Here is a 21,479-nt window from a genome sequence, read left to right as displayed (position 1 = left end):
TGTTACCCGGACATCACTCGTGTCAGCACACGTTCTATTTGTACGAATACATATTTATCGATATTAAATACTACGCCTGCGGTCATTTAGCCCCTCGAAGCCAGGTGTCCTCTAGCGCCTCTCGTCCTGCAGAGTGCCCTCCGTCCACGAGGCGGCAGGTGCTAAAACCTCCTGGACACATCTCAACCATTCCGATTCTCCAACACCTCGGCTGCATCCCTCCATCCTCTGACAATGGCTGCTCTCCCGGCTTCTGGTGGCGTACGAAGTCTGTTGGCCAAGTTCGAGAACAACAACAGCATCAATAATAATAATAATAATAGCAACAGCCCAGACGTCTCCCCTCCTTCTCGTGGCCGACCCTCCGGCGAGTCCGATGATACCTCCTCCAACAGGCCCCTTTCCAAAGTCCGCGCCAACTTTGTCTCTGTCGAGAGAAATGCCCAGGGCTCTCCTACCCCCGGTATTCTGAGAAGGGCCGACAGCTATGGCACAGATAGGGACTCGACGCAGCGATCTGCTACAGTATCACCTTCCACACAACTCGAAACCGCCTCGACGAATTCGATTCTCAGCTCGTCTCCTCAAAAGGTCCGTACCGCTCTTGCGACGTTTCAACGCAATGGCGATGGCGATGCAAATGGCGACCGTCCAGCCCCAGCTCCAGCAGTGAAGGCAACACTGGAGACTACGGCAACACGCAAGGTCAACCCGTCGGCCGCCCCTCAATCTACCGCAGCGCAGAAGCCATCTGACAAGACTGGCCACTTGACTGTGAACAAGCAGCCTACATCTTCGAGGACTATTAAGAAGAGTGCATCCTCTGCGGCTATAGCAAAAGATACTTCGATCGGTAAATCGAATTCTAGAAGCACACCCTCTAAGGATAACAAGTCTGCTGCGGCCCCAACGAGATCGGCTACCGTCTTGTCTCGAATCACTCCCCAATCAGACAGACTTGCTACTGGCAGGACTGCTATATCCAGAAATATAGCATCCAGTGCCAGAGCAGAGCGTGCAAGCACTCCCTCTCACGATGTCAGTAAGAATTCGACAGCACAGGCGTCCCCCAGGTCGAAGACCGGGACAAGGTCTCCAACTCGTCCAGTACGCCTTCCAGCTTCTTTGACAACCCCAACTGCTGCATCAGCAGCGAAGACCGGTGGTCTCGCACGCTCTCAGAGCCATGCAAACTTGAGAAGCTCTCCCAAAACGGATTCGCCTAAGACTCTGTCTCGCAAACCTTCTACTCTCAGGCCTGATGTGTCTCGTCTTGCTGCACACTCGATCCCTGATCGTCCCAAGTCCCGGGTGAGCACTACATCCTCGCGTGGCGCGCACGAAGAAGGGTTCCTTGCTCGGATGATGCGTCCAACTGCAAGCTCTGCGAGCAAAATGCACGATAGGATCGAACCTAGAAGCCCACCGAAACTAGCCAAGGTAGCAAATATTTCTCGAAGTGAAGGGATACCGGAGGTCCCAAAGATAGCGAGCAAACACAAGGGTCCTGTGCCAAAGCCTGTCTCCTCTCTTCCGGTAGAACCCAAAGCGGAAAAGCCGGTTGTCAAAATGGCTCCAGTTGCTGAGGTTGCCACTCCTGAGATTAAACCAGATGTCGTACAGACACCGCCAGCCGCAGAAGTCATTGCTAACGAGCCGAAGCCTTCCGCTACCGATTCATCTTTAAACGCTCAGGTAACTGAGCATAATATGGAAGGTGAAGAACTCGAATCTGCTACCGGTGAGCATGCCGCCGAACCAGTTGAAGAGACGCTGGTTGAGGAGCAAGCTGAAGATGAACTAGCTAAGGAACAGCCGACTGTGGAGTTGCAGACTGACAAAGAACAAATCCAAAGCTCTGAGAACACACAAGAGCAGCCTCACGAGACTGTCCCAGAGACTATTTCAGAGACTACCTCAGACGTTGTCCCTGATATTAATGTTGCTGATCAAGAGAAGGAGCAGCCTGCTGCAAACCCTGTTCCGGATGCTGAGACCGCTAAGGAACCTGAACAACCTCGTGCTCAACTTGCTGAAGATGCCAAAATTGCCCCCAGTGAACCTGAACATTCAATTGAGGAGTTTGTGGTGACTTCCCAGGAACCCTCCTCAGATGAGCCCTCTACTGAAAAAGTAGAAGACCCAAAGATCGAAGATATCTAAGTAAGAGGCTAGCAAAGACATACGTTGTACTTGAATTACGTTCTCGAAAGGTCTACGTTGAATTTCCAGAGACCTCGTCTATATTTTATTCCCCCCTGAGTTTTGATCTCCTGTATTTTGGCGCTTCTTCGGTGTTTTGAGGTATACCACGGTATTCAGCTGTTTGCATTGATACTGCTGTGTAGCAATTTTCTTTTCTTTCCCTTCTTGTATCTAAATTCTCTGGCATATTTGTCGATGGTTTTCTCATTTCCGGTCCCAAATTTTGCATCTCACACTGGCGAGAAATTCGATTTGATCTGTTTTAACTACGGGATCTGTATTATTCATAGGTTGACTGTTATTATTATATTCTTATTGTTATTCCTATCATTCTTATCCGGGACATCTCAAGTACAATTGACAACACATGGAAACATGACTGGACACTCTGTATACCGGTGGCAGTGTTTAGCTGGATGGTTGATGCGGGGGTGTTCGCTAGTCATCAATTGCCAATTTCGGCTTAGGGCTCAGGCAGAAGCGAACAATGCAAAAGGGTTGTGTAAGTTGCTGAATTGGCGTGGACAATCGACATGTTCGGTCAGAATCCCTTGATTACTGGCATTATTTATAATGGTCGAGGGAGACGATCGATATGGAACCTGCTCAAGCGTTGATTGCACCCAACTGGCGGCCATTGACATCGGAGGCTGCGAAAGATGTCGCAAGTATTACTGTTTTCGCCACGTGGACAGCCCTGAGCATACCTGTGATGTATGTAGAACCCCAACGAACCGATCTTCATTTCTCTACTCACAACATATCTGGTCATGGATGAAGGAGTTGGATATATCTTGATTAACTTTCAATTGGTTCCAGAAATCACCGCTCACCAGTGCTTCCAGAGAAGAAACACAAAATGAGCTCGCAAAACAAGCCCAAGCAAGGTTGTATGAGAAGGGATTCGTAGCTCGACTAGCAAAAAGCACGAATGACGATACCGTGCATTTTGGAGGGACAGTCCGAATAAGTAAACATTATATTGACTTCCGAATTGCAAGCAGCAAAGATGCTCCAGCAACCCCCAGTGATGACAGCAAGAATCGACGTGCAGAGCACTTGTTGATGAGGGTTTATCGCGACGACTTTACGCCACTAGCTCCTGAGAGCGAGATGGCGGCAGTTCTGATGCTCGCTGATGTTGCTGCACTCGATCATTTACGACATACGGCATGGGTGGAAGCAGCACCGCATTACGAACAGTTTATCTTTGACCCATACTGTATTCTCTTTGTGGATGCCATTGCTGCAGGCAAAGGCAAACCACTTTCCACTCTGAATCCATCGGGTCGCGAATGGCAAAAGATATATTCCGAACTTGCATACTTTATCTGCGATCTCGACAAGCCCCGAAAGAGACTGGTAGAGAAAGGAATCCCTGAGGAAATATGCTCTCTGTTTCGATATCTAGGCGAAATTCAGACTATGGCAATATACTTAGAATGGACCCTCGCTTCCATCGGACCCTTCAATAACGCAACAGAATATTACACGACATGGGCCGAGACGCTTTTGCAAATGATCACTAATCGGCAAATCTTCAACAGATTCCCAGTCGACGCCTTTCTAGCCTTTCGCTATCTGAAAGAACTTGCAGAGAAAGGCCGTTTCAACCCTTTTTATCCTAATGAACCGGAGTTAGACACGAGTCACTTCTATCTCAAGCACTCGACGAGTATTACTGAAGATAAAATTATAGTGGATGCACAGTACAAGATCGTGGAAATCCAAGATTGGACGTTTTCCAGACTGGTACCTGGGTATGAAGCCTTTGGTCCGTCAGCAATTCAACTCAGACCCCAACCATCCAGAAATAACGGTGACGACGAAGGCATAAACGCAAATGAATATATCGCTGCAACTCTTGAAGCGCGACGAAGACCCGATCTTGCACGATACTTCCGTATTCTTGAAGATAACATTTGCTCTCTTGCAATGGGTCTCGGAGCGGGGAAATATCTTGAGCACGAAGCCTTTTTGGCTACTTTCAAGAAAATTCTGAAACTCGCAGGAGAGATAGGTGATGGCCATGAGGAGAAGTTTTCCTGGGAGAAATGGCGGAAAGATCATCTTGATTTATGGGCAGATGACAGGAGGCTTATCTTGCTTGATTTTTTTATTTGATTGTATTACAAGTACTAGATAGGACATCTATAGATGTACGCATTTTAGATGTTTTAATATACGTCAATTGATATATGCATTAATTGATGGTCGATGCAGGCTGTCGCTAAATTCTCAGATATGGACATTAAATCCTAGGACCAAAATCTGGGTGTTTAGCCTAACGAAAATGGCCGAACATGTGTTATAATTGTAGTATACATAATATTACATATGTCATGACCAGTGTTTTGTATCTCCCAGGTATTCTCAATCTTCGAAATTGGAATTCAAAATCAACTATATCAATAGTGGTTAGTAGTTTCATAGAAAAACGCATCAGGATCAAATATCGACTATCAATTAACGACGATACCAGTTGAGCTGTATTAATTAATTGATGAGTAACCCACCTCCAATATTAGAGTAGGAATAAGTCTAAAACCAAGCGAACCCAGGCTTTCAGAACCTCTAGCACTGGCGGTATATGGCACAGTGAGTTTCGGAAATTCTGAAATCTCTTTATAATCTTTCAGGGAGGATCCAGTCAGATAGTATAAAGGATAATTAGAAATATCAGATAGAAATATAAGGCAAAAACCAATATCAGACAGCCAAACCACGAACACAGCATGAAAATCAAGCATACAAAATCACCGAAATCAGAAGAAAAAAACACAAACATAAACAAAAACGAAAACAAAAACAACAATTACCACACCCGAGCAATATGATAAATGTTATATCAAGTGAAGATGGACTCCACGGTTACTCAATCCTTCCAAAGACAGCTGTACCAGCTGATATTGGGTTCATTACATGTATAAAAATCCTATTATATCTCCTTCGGGTACGGCTCAGAAGTGTTATCAAATCCTCAAGGCAGGCAGACAAGCCCTGGCCAGGGCTATGAAAAGTAGCAGCCTCATCAATCAGAATGATCGTCAATCTTTCATCACCATTGTTACTGTTCTTTCCTTTTCCCCACCCAACAACACAGGCTTGTGTAGAGTGCGCTATTCTTGGTTCCTTTTCCATAATGGTTGATATCTGGTTTGTGTCTCCTAGGCGGTGGTAGGTCCGGGTTGTTTATCATCCTCATCGCGTACTCCTTCAAACGGTAAAGGCTATGTCAAACAAACGAAACTCGATGTTCCGTCCTTCCAAGTCAATGGTGCGTTCGTGTATTCAGAGCAAAGACTAGCGATATGCTTCGCTAACCAGATCTCATGCAGGCTTGGATAAGAGGAATAGATAAAAGTCGCTGAAACTCGGGCCGTTCCATTAAAATTCTCCTGAAATATTCACTGGACCATCGGGTTTTCCCTCAATTTACTCCCAGGAATTGGGGTCGGCATGCACAAATTGACGCGGAGCATTCATCATCTTCTCATCTCTCTTTGCCGGGTTAAACAACGGCGTAAAGCAGCAACGCGCGTAGAAGAAAAAAAAGCAAAAAAAGGCACAAAGGACCAGTTGTGCAAAAGAGTTATCCAAGTACATATGGCCATAATCATTTCAAGCGGCAAATTTGACTCGACGGGTCTGTCGGTCTTTAATCCGTTTCTCGGTTTCCTGGTATAAACGGTCCAAATACTCCATGGCAGTGGCATCCTTTAGGATTTTGGCAACCTGAGTTCCAGCGGAAATAAGTTGAAGGACATTACGGTCATCTTTTACGGGCCTGGATTGATGTTTTGCGGCGTGACGCATTTCCAAGGAGTTTTCCAAAACGGTAACAAGTTGTTTAATCTGGCCATTATAAAGAACCCGGGCAGGGATCCGACGCTTGGTGGCCAGTCTTTTCAAAAGGTAAACCCATTCGGTCCATTCCCGGTCTGCTGGTACCCTCACCTGTCTTTTATCCGGCTCAATAGGAATTGGAAACTGATACTTGGCCACAAAATCAAATGCGCACTGTGAGAGGCGGTCATTAACCTCACACAGAATACGGTCTTGCTCTGAGACATCGAGATTAGTAGGCAGGTTGGGTAGCTCGCGGTCTTGAGCGGCAATTGTTTTCGGAGATGGCGGGTTGAGTAGTTGGTGTGGTCCGTCAAATTCATCACGATTAGATGATCGTCTTTGAGAATGATACTTAACGCTACCTCTAGGTTTTTCGCCTGGACGAACCTTGCCACTCGTTTCTACCATATACTCTGCGGTGTCGTAAGATCGGGGCGACTCCGGGTCACGCATATAGCCATCCGGGGAGATTCTGGCTGGCCTATCCCACTCTGCATGTATAGAGACTTGGCGAGGTGGTTGTCCGATTGGTGTTTGAGTCATCGATGCGCTCGAGTATCGCCTATACTTGGACGAAGAAGAGGATGGACTGTAATAGGACTGGTAATCCATTGGATTGGGTTGTCCAGCGGCTCTACCTGCAACATCCATATCCACATAGTCATGGGAGTTTGAAAAGCCGCGGGTCCCACTGTGAAAATGCACCAGGTGGACTCAGTACATTGTATGCGTCAAGGATAGATGGAGATCTTCAGAAGTAAATGTACCTTTGTTGGTAGATCACAGGGCCATTTGCAGAACCAGCGTAGTAGGCAGGCTGCGAGGATGATGTACTGAGGATATCTAGTCAATAATCAATGAAGTCAACTGTAAGGATGCACTTACCTCCGTCGTGGAAAGCTGTCTTGAACGGCAGAAGATGTATAGTACGTGTCCATTGGCGATGTCACTCCTGGAAGTGGGTTGAAGCCTAATGATAAAGGCACTGATCGAGCAGCAAGCACTTGAGGCATGAGTGTAGCGAGAAGAAAGTTCGAATATAAATACTTGGATCCGCACCTCAAAGGGAAATAAAAGGATATTTATTTAACGTCCTCTGGGGGTTGCACAGGTGAGGCGAAAGAAATGGCTAATGGGTGTTTATATACATAGTTTAGAGTAAAGGAACCCCGGAGACGGGGGATGGGACTAAGAGCAATTGTTGCCCATTCAACAACCAGCGGCGCCAAACACTCTCTCATTACTGCCATTGTTTATCTGCGGGCCTGAGGGGCGAATGGTCGGCCAACCTAATTATTAGTGAGAGATAATTACGCAGTGTCAAGCCAGTGGCGAACTTGCAAAGTCCTTCGGATCGGGCCACAAGTAAAGTAACTGCGGACTCACAGAATTACGTGCATTTATTCTAGGGGCCAAGTGGAGCACACTCTGTAGTAGTATTTCGCGGTATAAGAACTTCCCATGTCGAGTTACGGGCCGCGATGAAAGACACTCGAAACGTTTGGCGGATCCTTTGAGATTTTGTGCAAGGATCAACCCAGTTAAAAAAGAGGGGGCCTTTAACTGTTTCTGACTGGTAGTAGTCTATAATAAGAGCTAGGGGGGCGAACAATAGGGATTTCCTTGCCATGGTCTTGCAGACCTGAAAAGAAATGGCCCTTGATCAACCCCTTCGTAGGTCGTTTGGGCAGCAACTCCGGGCATTCATCGAACCCAATAAGGCAGCTCTTCCCAATAGCGCGGGGAGAACCATGGAATCGGCGGATTGGGCCGAATCCACGGACAAAACCCGATACCTCGATCAAAATAATGGCGAAGATAAGCAGTGTATCTCTGCGATGTGTCGAGTGTGGTTCATGGTGCCTCGCGGCTTCAATGGAGATCTGTGTTCGACGAGAGATGGGATCGATTGCCGACTGGTAGGCTATTATGAAGAACCCCGTTTGTCGCCCACTTATTACCGCAAAGCAGACACTGCCGATCAAATGATGCGCTAGGACCCCGGTTTTGATAGGAGCCAACTCATGCAACGCCAATTCCAGTACCGGGGAAGAGGGACGCTGACACCACGTTAGTAAACGCTCCAGGAAGTGATCGTCAGTAAACCCTCTAGTGCACCCAATTGCTAAAACCCTCTAAGCTGGTGCCCAAAGGTGGTTTGGAGTTAATCTAGGCCTTATGCGAAGCTCTAACAGAATATTTATGCATTTCCGGAAGGGTCGGCCATTGCCATTGGACATTGGGCATATATGCGTGAAGTGTCATGCCCAATGCCGAAGTCATGGGCGAACGTCATCAGGCTACCCGTTCTTGTCAGGACGCACGCAAATCCAATAACAAATGATTGAAAAAGAGTGTAAACCAGAGAAGGTTGCTCGGCGGCTGGCTATGTCAGTGGCTTGTCTGGGACATGTTTGAGGCTTGTTGGCCCGTTTGACCGGGCGGCGTTTCTGCCCTAATTGTATGCCGTTTTGGGAAGCAACCGTGGCTTAGGGCTTGCCGCATACCAACCAATGGAAGATCACCTGGCTGCATTAAGAGCAACGTATTATCGCTACTATTGTTCGTCCTGAGCTTACTTTGATTGTGGCTTTCTGCAATAACGCTAACTCGTAAATGATGTGGTTTTCGTAGACAACACAAGATAAGATGATCGACACGAGATATCAAGTCGCCCCCAGCCCCGGTAGGTGAAATCATGATGTAACCAGGAGCCAGCCACAGGTTGGGAGATGAATCAATTTTCAGCGTAGAAACAGGCTATTCAATCTAGCCTTTTGCTTTTTAAGAGCTTGGATGCAAGAAACGGGCACCACTGCCCCATATTTATTACACGCTTCGCGGCCAGAGATCATCGATATTATACCAGATTAGATTACAGGGTCAGGCTGAAGACATTCAGAGGTTACGATCACCGGTGTCTCGGCTTTGTTTGTTATCTCAACATGAACCTATGATGCCTTGGCTTTTAGGCTGGGTTTCTCGGGTAATTTGATGCCCAGTCGACGGGCATAATCCTGGGGCAACAGTTAGCTCTGAACCCAAACGAATACAAAGGCAAGCCCTCTACTCACCTCGCAACTAAGCCGAATGCCCTCCTCAAGGCCAATTCGAGCTTCATAGCCCAGTATACGCTTCGCCTTATCGCCACTTGCATACCTCATATGGCATGCATCCTTCACGCTTCCCCTGCTGAGGGTAGTTTCAGTGCCAGAGAACCAGGTGTAGCATTCAGACATTAGACCAGCCATCCAAGCCAAGGACTCGGGGACGTGCACGGTAAAGGGTGGTATATGGCCGAAATGCGCCCAGATCGCGAGGCAGAAATCTCGGAATGTGATGGGTTCGTTATTCTGAATGAAAAAGGCCTCGCCTGCCGCGGTTCTGGTCGAAAGTAGGTTTTCGGCAGCAAGGACATGTGCATCGGCAATATTCTGTACCAGGGTTACGTCCCAGTAATTGAGGCCATCACCTAGTACCCACGGTGTCTCCCATTTCGCAATACACGCATGGATTGCCGGCAGCAGCTGGTAGTCACCGGGCCCCGTCAACACTGACGGTCTTAGTGAGCATGTAACCATTTCGGCGCAACAAGCCTCGAGCACTAGTTTCTCCGCAGCTGCCTAGAACGACCAAGATATTCGTCAGCTCCTCCCAAATAACCATCCCACCTTCATGTTCGCCCGGGGGGTTCAAAAAGCGAACCTTTGATTCGCCATATATCAGCGATGTCTGCGATGTGGGCCACTCTTCGCTAATGTTTCTGTACGGCAGGCGCATATCATCTATTGTCACGCAACAACTACTCGTGAAGACAAAAGCTTTGACACCAGAGTGCTTCGCAGCCTCCAATATAATCCTTGTTCCGTCAACATTCAGCTTCCACACCGCACTCTGGAGTCGTCGCCCAAAGCGCTCTGCAAGACCGGGCACGATACCTGCTGTGTGGATGACGACGTTGGGCTGAGCCTGATGCAGTACCTTGTCAACGTGGGCTGCAGATGTCACGTCTACTTTGATGAATTCAGCTTGCGACGGCACTTTATGGATTGGGCCTGGCGGCGTTATATCTATGACGGTAATGCGGCATTTTGGGTACTTCTCCACTACGGCCCTGGCGATCGCTGAACCGACGAAGCCACAGCCACCCGTGATAAGGACGTTTTTAAGCTCCATCGGAGGGTATATAGATTGTATATGTATTTCAATTAGTAACAAGTGATGTCTGCTGTATCGTAGAGGAGCGTTCGATGTTGACGGTTCCAACTTCGGATGGTCTCAGATGTTGCATGCATACCAGTGCAGATGTTGATTGGCCGACCTTCTGGTTGACGTAAGCCACAGTGTCAGTTAACTTATGCTGTACAACATATGTTGAAGAAGACAACTAGACAAATACCAAATTGGCAAGTAGAACAGTATTATATGAATTATTTTTGGTCATCATTGAGATACACGGAATTCTAACAAGGAATCATGCCCGCATGCTACCGGATATGGATGGCATAGCTTATAGCTTGGAATCTAAGGAACCACTAACATGTCAACTAATACAAAATCTAAATGAAAATGCTATAAGCGAGGTATAGAGTAATTAACGGTCTGAGGAAGCCGAAAGATAGGTCAGGCTGTCTCTCCGTTCTTGTTCATTCCAAGCTTCTTGTTGTGTATATCTGAAGCTCTTCGTTCACTGCAGCATTTTAGAAACAGTGTTATAATCCAGTTTGTTTAAAGTAATTTCATACTGGGAGGAAAGAAATTTCCTTTTCCACAAGATAGGTCACAGTGCACAACGTCGCGATTTTGAGAAACTTTCCTGCGCCTCTTCGAGGCTGCACTTGGAAGGGTGAGACATGATGGCGTGATAATTGCCCTGGGTACTTGTGCCAAAAAGAAAAAGTTTGAGAATACATTTTCGATCTCATTATTGAAACACTTTCTTTGAGGATAACAGGACCGGCATTCTGGGGGGTCATATATATTGACAATACGGGCGAGCTTGCCGAATTCACCGAGATTGACACCGAACTTCGTCATATTCGTTCGGGTTGCTTCTGAATTTTCGTTGCTATTTTAATTATCCGGAATGGGGCGGTTGATCGAAAAGCCCTGGGAAGCCGAGAAGATCCGAAAAGTCCAGGTCGGTACTCGAGTCCTATTATTGCATGAGTGGTGAACTTATTTAGTCTCGATGATGTTTCACATACCCAGTCATCCAGGGAGAACAAGGAAGAGATATTCTCAACATCATCTGATTGTGCTGCTTCTATTGGTACGGTCTGGTTTCGATCGGCTTGGTATTTCTTAAGCAACGCGACACAAGTCTTCAGGCTGGCTGTGGCGTCCTCGTAAATTGTTGGCTTGAGAGGCAATCCATTTTCCATAGTTCGGATCAAGCTCAAAATAGCGGCAGCATATGTATAGCGTTTGAGACTCGGAATACCAAAAGTGAAAGTCTGCTCTAGTTGGTCTTTTATACGCATAAGGCATTTCAACAGTGGTGCCCGGGTAGCCGTCGCTAGTTCGTCAAGGATATCGTTTCCTGTCTGTGACGTTGGCGTTTTAATGGTTCCTAGTGAGTCCCCTTCTTCGATTTGCATCAGAATCTCGAAACCCAGCACTGAAATAACATCCATACAAAGTGGTCCTTTGAAGGATATATTTCCAGCAAAAGTTAGACGTGATAAGTCTATCGAATCTTCGGATGCTTCATCTAATTTCTCGGTGTATGATGCCATGACTATGCAAGATTCCACGCATATCTTCCGTGACAGATAATATCGTGCGTCTTTTCGAGCTTCAATCATAAACGGCCGGTGTAGAAACAAAATATATCGACGTAGCATCATATCTATGAATCTGCGATGGAAGTCCGTCACTCCAGTCTCATGCTTGTTTCGGGTAGAGCTATGAGCTTGAAAGAAAGCGGATACTTCGCGACAGGCGGCACGCAGCTCGTTTCCTAGTTTTAACGTGGTGTCGTAGGTTAAATCTGCGCGAGACGTCTTATTAATTAGGCGGGCTATCTCGAGCCTCACGTGAAGTGACCTTCCCAGTAAAATCTGAACTGAAGAGTCCGTGAGAACTCGATTGCCTTTTGGTATTACTTGCGACTTGCTTCCTAGGGAAATATCGTTGTCATCAATATTTGAAGGACCTTCGCTATCCCCATCATCCAAGGAAAGTGCACAAGGCACTCCAGAATCCATCACGGACTGGACGCTCAATTCTACAACCGTTGCCCATAGTCTCTTTCTCATTTCCACCTGGAATGGGGAAAGAGTTGGAAAAAGAGTCGTATTTCGATGCAACCCTATCATCATAGCCATGCGTAGCAAAGATGCTGCTGAAATCCATAGAGGAGTACTCAAGCATCCAACTTGACGTGATAGGATTATCAGACAACATATCTGGATACCATCCAAATTAAAAGTCGCCGGTCCTGATGGGCCAGTTAGCCACCATTGGGCAGAATATATCCATTTCTGTGATAGTCCTTGAAGGTGCTCCCAATTTTCGGGGTTTCCATAAAAGATAGTACCAATAGCGAGAATTAGCCCCAATTTCATTGCAAATTGTGTGGGAGAAGCTTGCAGGTTGTTCCAGAACTGTTCATACTCTTCCCAGAAAGATGGAATATGAAAGAGACGGTAAATAGGCTCAAGCGTCCTCATATAGCACTGAACTAACTCGTTGCATACAGTTCTATCAGGAAACGTGCTTGATATATCCAAAATAGGAAGTGTATTCTCATTGTATAGCCGCGTTTTCCACGACCGTCGTAATCCGGCACATTCCCTCACAGCGTTTTGAAGGTCAGCCATATTTTCATTTGCAAAAGAGAATTCTACGTCTCTTGGAGTAAAGTCACCGATCACTTGAAACTGTGTAAACGTTAATATAACACCTGCAGGTAACCATAAAGCGAGATAGCTACCTGCGCGGCCGTGTTTATCCAGTGATTGGCCCCGAACAACTTGCTCTTCTCAGATGACACTCGCAAACGCGGTAGCGGAGCAGTTATTGAATAACTTTCAGATGCCTGTGGACGTCCAGACTGCGAGGAATGGTTCTGTCCAATTGGATTGGGGTGATGTACAGTGCTCTGTTCTAGAGCTGCAGTCGAAGACGTTACCACAGCATCAGTAATCGGGTGTATGCCACAAGCTCCCACTAGCTCCTCCAATTGACGAACCCGTAACTGAAGATTTTCAATAAGCTGCGTATTCGGGGATGAGATATTGGATGCCCCGAGGTTGTCGGCATTTTCACCCTCTTCTCCACACAAGACCGAAGTGATGCTCCGTTTTTTGGAACTTGGTTGCCCCTGTGAACATGTAGGAGCTGGACTATCGATATTAATTGAGGTTATATCTTGGGAGACATGATTGGTAGGGGCATATGAACAAGCTAGAGACTGTCTAGCACGCCTACAAGGTGTGCAAGGTAGATTTCGGTCGCAACGCACCTTCCGCCGACGGCATTGCTCGCATGCCAGCGGAGGCCGTCTCCGTCGTTGTTGTGCAGTATCAGATGAGCTCTGAGGGTTCATTATTTGTATCTTGTTGGAAGGGATATTGCTAATGGTAAATCCGAAGCTCGGGGGTGCGAAAATATGAAGGGTGACTGACTGTCTTCGGGCTAATGATAGGGCCAATTCTCGGCCTCGGGCTATTCCGATTAAAAACCCGAGGTTGCCTTGTGTATTAGCATGGTCATATCTTAGTGAATGATAATTAATAGTATAAGCCCATTTTAGGCATTGGAGAATATCTCCCGTTGTTGATTGTTTGACAGCTCTAAAATAGCTCGTATTGCAAGAATAGCTCCTGAGTCTCCAGATCGTTTGATATTGCCAGCTTCTAACTGAACCTAGTGAGTCTTCATAGTATCTAAATTCGATGCAATTACTCACGGTAAGTGAGCCGTATTATTTTAGACAGTGAAAAGAGCTTCGTCTTAGCGTACATATATAATACAGGAATCGAAAATCTGAAACGCATGACATATGAAAACAAGGTCTGACCGACTAACTCCTGATGGATGCATATACAAATCTTCAATGCCTTAATTAATTCGGCACAAAACCAAGCCTCCTACTTTCTTCTCAACACACTCTCGGGCCTCCATTACTCCTTGATCAGTTGCAAGGAATAAACACTCTCCAGGTGACCGTAGACCTTCGATGGGACCGTCCCTCTGGCCTTGCAAGACTCTACGGAGACCAGGAAGATCGATAGTAATCCTTCGTTTTGGCTTGCTGATTTGTGTTATCTTTCCGAGGACAGGCTCACTCTGCCAGTATTTGAGGCCAAGCCAAAGTCGCCGCGATGCGACATTTTGTTGTGTGACGGGTTCGACTTCAACGAGCGCGCCACCGACTGCTGGCTGCCCCGTAAGGAAATGAGGTGGTGGAGGCGCCTTGCCTGCTCGAACAACGCTGCCGATGAGTCCTTGGTTCTGCATGGACAGTGCTAATTTGAGGTGCATTTTTGTGTTTGGGATGGACGTTAAACCCAGTCGGGCCTTTGTGACATTGTTGAGGTGTGAAAACACATGTGCTAAGTTGACGAGAGACATATTCGGCAGGTTAGGCAGGCTCACAGCCTGGATGATAGGTTAACAGGTGATCCGAGTATATAATGTCTGAGATGATAAAAGCAACGTTAGCATTATTAGCAGTCGAGGCTAATTCCAAAAGCAAAGATCAACGGAAATCCCCACCTTCAATCCAAATGCCATTAATTGAATTCGTAGTGATGACGCTCTTTCCAATGCTGGTCGCTTTTCATTTGCTTTCTTTCAGGTCTGTCACTCGACATCAACACGAGTGTTTTCGCCGACGAAAAAAGCCGGAGAAACTGTGCCGCCGGTCAGGAGCCAAAACTGCCAAGTTGCCAACGCCCGCAAGTCACGTGCTAATGGAGCTAAGCCCGTCCTGGCACAAGCGCCGAGCAGCTCCTACTTAGCGTCGTTCCACGCAAGCAAATCACAGGGCGTTGGGCGACGAGGGCCTTTCTCAGCCATCCATGTTGCAGCTCTAGCCGCCGAGCATGTTTAGAGTGCTGCTGGTCAGTAGGTGAGTGCGTTTCTACCCCATTTCGCATTGTGATTATTTATAATGTACTGGGTTTCATCGCCTGGATTTCTGTTGTCTTCATTCCATGTGTGTGCCTTCTCTGTAACCTCCGCAATCCGTTGTTCAAGCCGACACCATGCCTCCTCTCGCTGGTGAAGACCGCGTACTAACAGTGTAAGTGTTCTTTGCAGGGCAAACATACTCATCAGGCCTACCAAAATGATCTGACCTTTTTCACCGCCTCAGCTTTGCGGATCTTCATTACTATTTCACCTCGCCTACTCCACAGCCCGTTTATCACCGGTTTGACAAAGGCTCGTACTTGTATGTGTACTATGATGCGGTGCGGGGTAGTGCTAGGGTAGAAGTTGCGAACAACCCTGGCACTAGCGACCAGGATGCATTCCATGGAGGTGAGACTCTCGATTATACTGAACTTTTCGGAGTCCTTGGGCTAACTATGTGCCAGCTCTGGATCATGTCCACATCATTCATTCCACCAGATTTCCCACTTTATGCACCTTGACCGTTGGTGCGCAGGCCGAAAACTCCCCTGTGTCGGCACACAGCCCGATAGGAGCTCAAGAGCAATGGCTTCTTCCGTTTACCGATCCTCGCAATAATAAAACTCGTCGGTTTCGTCTACATACGTTAGATATCTATTTCTGGACCACCGAGGATGCCGATCAGTTCTTGGATGCAGTCCAGCGAGCGATACCGGCTGCGCAACTTGAAACCAATCGTCCACAGGCTCAAGCCGAATCGCCGGCGGTGAGTGCAGTTGTTGAAAAGCTTGAGAATGTAGCAGTCTCCGACCCGTCGTATCAGAATGGACAGACTCGGAATTCGCAATCCGAACCACAGCCTGCTGCCAATGAGACGCCAAATCAACCAACTGCAAACTATGCTCCTCTTGTTTATAACCCAGCCGCTCCTGCAGCTCCTGAACCCATCAAGTATCGCGAAGAGACCCCGCCTCCTATGGATGGGGGAGAAGGTACCGGATTGGCAGCCGCTGTTGCCGCAGATCAGGGACTATATCACCCTCAGACCCAGATACAGGGTAGCCTGTCGCAGACTCAAGCTCAAACTGTTCCCGGACTCCCCCAATATGGATACAGCTCTCCACCCCCAAGTGCTGGATTTCCTCCAACACAACCATTCCCCGGAACCCCGGGTATCAGAGCTCCTTCTTATTCCAGCGCTCCAACGGTGCAAGCTGGCGGAATGAACTTTGCACCACCTCCTCAGAACCCTAACGCGCATCTATTTGCCCAGGATGCTCATGATGTCCACCAGGGCCAAGCTCCCCCACAGTACTCTCATACCCCACACAACTCACAGTCTGGAAGCTATGGGCAGGCCTATGAGCATAGTGCGGAAGACGAGCGTGTGGCTATTGGCGGTTATTCAAATTATTCTTACGCGCAACCTGTGCTCCAGCATACCGGCTCCTTTGGTAGCGAGTATGACATTCATAGCCAGGTCTATCGCCCAACAGAATACGAAGCCAAGAGTGACGCAGTAAAACACGCTAATAAGGCCATGGCGAACCCCAACTCACGGCACCATAAACTCGAAGAAAGAGCTGGAAAGGTTGAGAACAAGGTCAACGGGTTTTTGAAGAGACTTGAGAAGAGTATTGGATAAGTGGGGCCCTTATTACTTATCATTCAATTTGCATCAGATACCCGTAACGGCCTTAAGTGTGCTATTTCTCCCTTTTTCTATTTCTATATATAGTTTTTATACTTGCGGGTTTTGAATTTTATGTATTATAATTGTAGGGCAATTTCAAACTTGTTTTATCATCTACCCAACACCGAATACATGTATATTTCTGATCATCCAATGTCCATGTATCATAGATGAAACTAGGGTTATAAACCTCACTGGCTAGGTTCTAGGAAATAGATAAGGAACGATATCACCAGGATCTGGTCCCCACTCCCTATCTGCCCAGTACGCTTCATTCGGCAACTCTCCTCCCTTCTGAATCTTCCGAGCGGTTTTCTCGGCTTCCTCCCAGACACGTAGAATGTTATTCCCAACCAGCATCTTGGCCTGTTCGTCGGTGGCACCTCGCGCGAGGACTCGAGCAAGCAGGTGGGGGTATTTAGACGTATCCTGGTTATCATCAATATGAGATTATTTATTTCAAAAATTGTACTCAGAGGAAACAACTCACCTCTAACCCCTTCGGAACGGCCAAACTTCCGTCAAAATCGGAGCCAATGCCTACATGCTCCCAACCCGCAACAGACGCAACATGGAATATTTGATCAACCATATCCTCCACAGTTGCTTGGTCAGGGTGTTTGACGTTCAGAAAGAACGACACCGCAGGCACCATAACCACCCCACCGTTACTCTTGACCTTAACCAGAACATCATCAGGGACATTTCTATCATGATTCTGCACCGTGTAGGCACCAGAATGCGAGAATATGACTGGTGCACGGGCGACATGGAGAGTATCGCGCATGGTATTCGCAGAGACGTGGGAAAGATCAACCAGCATGCCGAGGCGGTTCATTTCACGAACCAATTCGCGTCCAAAGGATGTTAATCCGCTGTCTGCCTCGCGGCTGTCCATCGGTTTGGTTGCGTCAACGCCAGTCCAGGCAGCCGCAAACGCGTTGTCGCAGTTGTGTGTTAATGTCATGTACCGAACGCCATTGTCGAAGAGCAGTCGAAGTGCCCCTAGCGAGTTGCCGGTTTGGTGGCCGCCTTCAATGCCAATCATACTGGCGATTTTGCCGGCTTTGTGTGCAGTGCGCACGCACGATGGCTCGGTGCAGAGTTGGAAGTGGCTGGGGTAGGCTGCTACGAGGCGCTTTGTAATATCTATCTGTTCGAGAGTATCTCGTACGGCCCACTGGTATATGTTAATAAAATGTAAGTAATTCATATAAGCGAAGAATAAATATGGACGCGAAGGTGAACATACGTTAGGTTCATTTAAGCCCGGTTCTGTCCCTGATGGTGCAGTGAAATTCAACAGTCCAGAGTCAATGCCACCAGGACACGGCACCCACACACTCCAGAACTGGCCCCCCATCATTCCCTTCCTCATTTTGAACAGATCCGAATGGCTTCCCAGATGCAACTGAGTGAAATCATGTTGATAGATCTGATTACGTAGCTGCGACCGCAGTAAAAACGGGAAATCGTTATGTCCATCGACGAGCGGCGTACTCCGAAGAATGGCTCTCGCGCGAGACGCAAAGTCCGTCTCGTTGTAAGTCTCCTTTGGAGTGAATATCGGAGACGAAAATATGGGCGACGACAGAATGCGCGACCAGAGAGCGTCGTTGTGCACGTCGATGGTCAGGTTGAAGGGATTGAAGGGCACAATGAGGATGGAGAGAAGAGCCGCGAAGATGGTTGCGACGAGAGCAATAGTGGGCCAGATCGAGCCTGATTGCTTAGACTGATCGGCCATGGCAGTTGTGTACGACTATTCTACGCGCAACTCAATGCCAGGTGTGGCAACTCGACAGGTCCAGGTGGTGAGATGCGCTGGTATCAAGTTCTAAAGAGCCAGGTTGGTCGTGCAGGGAATACAAAGATATAATTCGGCCGGATAGAAGTCCGACGTATCATCTTATCGGTGGGGTGATAAGCTGGTCGGCTGCTGCCGAGCGGTTCGACCCAGCAGCTGCCAGATATGTACTAGTGCTGTTTTGGTTGAGACATGTCAGTTTGGAGCATATCGAGATGTATGGCAGAAGTCTCGACGAGTAGATTACTATAGGAGGAATCATTATGTGTAGCGTATTAACGATGGCATAGAAAAATGGAAGTACACAGAGAAATGTAGCAGTCAGGCAGGTACCACAAAATGCGTGCAAACACAGTGCCGACAGAAGTACCCACCTGTCAAACGCTTTTAGCGCATGACATCAGATTTACAGATCATCCAGCATATATCCCCATTAACCAGGCTCTTGGTGCTCAATCGATTAATTCTCTAATTCTAATAATTAAATACAGCTTCCAGTTCTATGAGAGGGTCTAGCATAATACATGTGCAAACAGGGTGAAGGGGGACCAGAATGGAATGTTTTTGTTGTGATCGTCCTTACGAAATGCTCCTTTATGAATCGTTCGCATCCTGGAGCGTTCAGCAGCCGAGAAAGGATGGTCTGGTGGTTAATTGGTCCATGGTAGTAGAGGACTGGCCTCTCAGTCTGATATCGACCTTTCAATGATGGCAGCTTAAAACTAAGGGTCAGGACAAACCCGAGGAGGAACGGGCAGGCACCTTTTAGTTTTCGCTTTTTTTTGGCCTTTTTCGCCCTTTTTTTGTGTCGTCAGACAGCTCTGGTTCAATTCCAGCATGGATAACTTCCTCGCACTTATTTTCTTCCCCTTCTTCCCCTTTGATCTCTCCCTTCCCCTCCACCTTCTTCCCTTTTGTCTATCCCCTTGATTCTATCACCAGCAGTGATCACTCATTGATACGCAGTTCGATAATACTGCTTCATCGTCAGGCTTGACAGCAGGCGGTGAGGTGCAAACTGTCGAGGCCATTTCCACACCAACACCCCTCCCAGTGCCAGGCCCGCCATGATGCTGGTAACGAGCACGGTCCCGACGCTGGCACTGAGCAACAAACGCTGCTTTTTCGCCGCTCTCACGACGTCAGAGTACCGCATGTTACTAAAGCTGACTCGTGCATATTGAGTTTTCCATCCCAACTGCGGGATGTAACGATCCAGGTTTTCCTCGATGAATTTGCGTACTTTGTACATGCGTGAGTTGACCCCTGCTCGCATTTCGAGGAAATTGCCCTTGGATAAGTCGTTGATCGCATGGACGTCGGCCACTCGCTGCTCTGTGTACTCCTGAAGTGCAGCAGCGCGAGCACTCTCCCTACGAGCAGGATCGCTGATCTCGTGCACCCCATGTTTATCGAAGGTTTCAAACAATACCCTGACATCTTCCATTCCAGCATTCAGTCCTTGTCCATAGAATGGCAGAACAGCATGTGCTGCATCTCCGATGATCACAGCACTCGAATCATAGTGATGAGGTCGACACTTGATACTGATCAGGGGTAGATGTTGGTTTTTGCTGTACTGGTTATAAAGATCTTCTGGGGGAATCAATTCTGGGGACACTCCAGGGAAATGTTCTTGGAACGACTCAAACAGTTCTTCAGGCGTGTTCCCAAGGCCAGCATAATAATGTGCGGGCGCGAATAGCGTGCAAGTGAATGACTTGTCAGGCGATGGCAATGCGATAAACATGAATTCTGTACCCGGCCAGATATGCAAGTGATTTGGAGAGATGCGAAATTCGCCATCCGCCGTGGGCTCAATACGGAATTCGCACCACAGCATATCAATATACTCTTGCTGATAGTCCACTCGGCTGTACTTCATCATGTGGTATCTCGATGCGGAATGTGCTCCATCTGCTCCAATGAGATAATCGAATTGCACCTGGACTTCAGGGGAGCGGTCAAAATCAATAGATCGCCGCCTGTTTGGGGGATTTTCCTCCGGCTTCTTAACCTTTTCAGGAAGTGTATGCTCAAACCACGCTCTACGTGACTTAAAATCCGCCCCTGTGAGTTTGTGGTTGAAGAATATCTTCACGTTTGGGATATTATCAAGTTCGTCAAGCAGTGCATTGTTTAATGTCGCCCTATCCACAGAGTTGATAGCCTAATACGCTGTCAGACTCCTGAGGCCCATCCTATTCGAAAGCGCTCACTCACTCTTCCGTGAACATCATAAGCTTGAGATGCCTCCCACAGATTCCCAGACATATCTCGGCCGTGGATCATTCGCCCGTGCATAGGGATGGCCTTGTTCAGAACGTTATCGATAGCCTTTGTATGGCCCGACTGGTGCATGGAATTTATGCCTCGTTCTGACAGTGCCAGATTGATCGATTTTGTGAAATTTAGCGGAACAATCGATGAATCCCGGAGATCTATAGGATTATTGGTTAGATCAATCGCACTTCCCAAAGAGTAACGCTTAGCATCAAATATAATATATAGCTTTCAGATGCAAGCTCAGCAAGGAGTACATGTGTTAGGAAAGAATATTCAAAGGATTCGCTGGGTGCAAGGTCTGATTCAATCGCAAAAAACAAGAATGACAGTATCGGACGGTCTCATACCCCCTCGCAATTCGTAAAGCTCAACATCATCCCCTCGAGAAGCCGCATAGAGGGCAGCCAAAGACCCAACAGGGCCAGCACCCACGATGACGACCTTCTGTTTCGGAGGGCTTGCCATTGCTGGCCACACGCCTTTATTCGCAATACCGTGTCGGGCGTTCTCAACGTGATTTGTGATTCAATTGTGAGTCAGGCATTATCTTCGGGT

General features: G+C 47.5%; 8 protein-coding genes across 8 annotated transcripts; 2 read left to right on the top strand and 6 right to left on the bottom strand.

Moving 5' to 3' along the window:
- Positions 1-2,502: 2,502 nt before the first annotated feature.
- On the top strand, positions 2,503-4,406 carry BGW36DRAFT_459948 (uncharacterized protein). The gene is made up of 2 exons (XM_046222072.1): positions 2,503-2,919; positions 3,025-4,406. Exons 1-2 carry the CDS (start codon positions 2,779-2,781, stop codon positions 4,327-4,329), a joined length of 1,446 nt encoding a protein of 481 aa, XP_046074551.1. The 5' UTR covers positions 2,503-2,778; the 3' UTR covers positions 4,330-4,406.
- Positions 4,407-5,586: 1,180 nt separating this feature from the next.
- On the bottom strand, positions 5,587-7,386 carry BGW36DRAFT_137057 (uncharacterized protein). Its single transcript, XM_046209406.1, has 3 exons — positions 6,940-7,386; positions 6,822-6,887; positions 5,587-6,745 (listed from the first exon to the last, which is right to left on the bottom strand). The coding sequence occupies exons 1-3, from the start codon at positions 7,065-7,067 to the stop codon at positions 5,827-5,829; spliced, it is 1,113 nt and encodes a 370-aa protein (XP_046074550.1). The 5' UTR covers positions 7,068-7,386; the 3' UTR covers positions 5,587-5,826.
- Positions 7,387-9,005: 1,619 nt separating this feature from the next.
- Positions 9,006-10,230, bottom strand: BGW36DRAFT_395850 (uncharacterized protein; the record flags this gene model as incomplete). The annotated part of the gene is made up of 3 exons (XM_046218092.1): positions 9,006-9,071; positions 9,129-9,677; positions 9,760-10,230. The coding sequence occupies 3 exons, from the start codon at positions 10,228-10,230 to the stop codon at positions 9,006-9,008; spliced, it is 1,086 nt and encodes a 361-aa protein (XP_046074549.1).
- Positions 10,231-10,680: 450 nt separating this feature from the next.
- Positions 10,681-13,708, bottom strand: BGW36DRAFT_137076 (uncharacterized protein). Its single transcript, XM_046209407.1, has 3 exons — positions 12,992-13,708; positions 11,262-12,938; positions 10,681-11,209 (listed from the first exon to the last, which is right to left on the bottom strand). The coding sequence occupies exons 1-3, from the start codon at positions 13,604-13,606 to the stop codon at positions 11,132-11,134; spliced, it is 2,370 nt and encodes a 789-aa protein (XP_046074548.1). The 5' UTR covers positions 13,607-13,708; the 3' UTR covers positions 10,681-11,131.
- A 34-nt stretch (positions 13,709-13,742) lies between these two features.
- On the bottom strand, positions 13,743-14,899 carry BGW36DRAFT_375109 (40S ribosomal protein S8). Its single transcript, XM_046215728.1, has one exon. It carries the CDS (start codon positions 14,632-14,634, stop codon positions 14,122-14,124), a length of 513 nt encoding a protein of 170 aa, XP_046074547.1. The 5' UTR covers positions 14,635-14,899; the 3' UTR covers positions 13,743-14,121.
- Positions 14,900-15,091: 192 nt separating this feature from the next.
- On the top strand, positions 15,092-17,043 carry BGW36DRAFT_136995 (uncharacterized protein). The gene is made up of 3 exons (XM_046209405.1): positions 15,092-15,307; positions 15,380-15,546; positions 15,603-17,043. The coding sequence occupies exons 1-3, from the start codon at positions 15,270-15,272 to the stop codon at positions 16,781-16,783; spliced, it is 1,386 nt and encodes a 461-aa protein (XP_046074546.1). The 5' UTR covers positions 15,092-15,269; the 3' UTR covers positions 16,784-17,043.
- BGW36DRAFT_292133 (membrane dipeptidase-domain-containing protein) lies at positions 17,030-18,578 on the bottom strand (the record flags this gene model as incomplete). Its single annotated transcript, XM_046210890.1, has 3 exons — positions 17,030-17,260; positions 17,322-18,011; positions 18,084-18,578. 3 exons carry the CDS (start codon positions 18,576-18,578, stop codon positions 17,030-17,032), a joined length of 1,416 nt encoding a protein of 471 aa, XP_046074545.1.
- A 1,012-nt stretch (positions 18,579-19,590) lies between these two features.
- Positions 19,591-21,389, bottom strand: BGW36DRAFT_291933 (putative kynurenine 3-monooxygenase; the record flags this gene model as incomplete). Its single annotated transcript, XM_046210880.1, has 3 exons — positions 19,591-20,808; positions 20,862-21,079; positions 21,272-21,389. The coding sequence occupies 3 exons, from the start codon at positions 21,387-21,389 to the stop codon at positions 19,591-19,593; spliced, it is 1,554 nt and encodes a 517-aa protein (XP_046074544.1).
- Between the last annotated feature and the right edge of the window lie 90 nt (positions 21,390-21,479).

The sequence above is a fragment of the Talaromyces proteolyticus genome, assembly GCF_021365285.1.
Source record: "Talaromyces proteolyticus strain PMI_201 chromosome Unknown BGW36scaffold_4, whole genome shotgun sequence".
NCBI lineage: Eukaryota > Fungi > Ascomycota > Eurotiomycetes > Eurotiales > Trichocomaceae > Talaromyces > Talaromyces proteolyticus.
Note: the sequence above shows the minus strand (reverse complement) of the source record. Positions and strands in the feature narration are given on the sequence as shown.

Coding starts and splice junctions, on each gene's coding strand:
- BGW36DRAFT_375109 (XM_046215728.1), bottom strand. CDS start 14,634: ATGTCTCTCGTCAACTTAGCACATGTGTTTTCACACCTCAACAATGTC.
- BGW36DRAFT_137057 (XM_046209406.1), bottom strand. CDS start 7,067: ATGCCTCAAGTGCTTGCTGCTCGATCAGTGCCTTTATCATTAGGCTTC. Junction 6,888..6,939: donor GACAGCTTTCCACGACGGAG/GTAAGTGCATCC, acceptor AGATATCCTCAG/TACATCATCCTCGCAGCCTG. Junction 6,746..6,821: donor CCTGTGATCTACCAACAAAG/GTACATTTACTT, acceptor GCATTTTCACAG/TGGGACCCGCGGCTTTTCAA.
- BGW36DRAFT_459948 (XM_046222072.1), top strand. CDS start 2,779: ATGGTCGAGGGAGACGATCGATATGGAACCTGCTCAAGCGTTGATTGC. Junction 2,920..3,024: donor GCCCTGAGCATACCTGTGAT/GTATGTAGAACC, acceptor AATTGGTTCCAG/AAATCACCGCTCACCAGTGC.
- BGW36DRAFT_136995 (XM_046209405.1), top strand. CDS start 15,270: ATGCCTCCTCTCGCTGGTGAAGACCGCGTACTAACAGT. Junction 15,308..15,379: donor GAAGACCGCGTACTAACAGT/GTAAGTGTTCTT, acceptor TCACCGCCTCAG/CTTTGCGGATCTTCATTACT. Junction 15,547..15,602: donor CCAGGATGCATTCCATGGAG/GTGAGACTCTCG, acceptor ACTATGTGCCAG/CTCTGGATCATGTCCACATC.
- BGW36DRAFT_137076 (XM_046209407.1), bottom strand. CDS start 13,606: ATGAACCCTCAGAGCTCATCTGATACTGCACAACAACGACGGAGACGG. Junction 12,939..12,991: donor GGATAAACACGGCCGCGCAG/GTAGCTATCTCG, acceptor ACGTTTACACAG/TTTCAAGTGATCGGTGACTT. Junction 11,210..11,261: donor TGTTCTCCCTGGATGACTGG/GTATGTGAAACA, acceptor ATGCAATAATAG/GACTCGAGTACCGACCTGGA.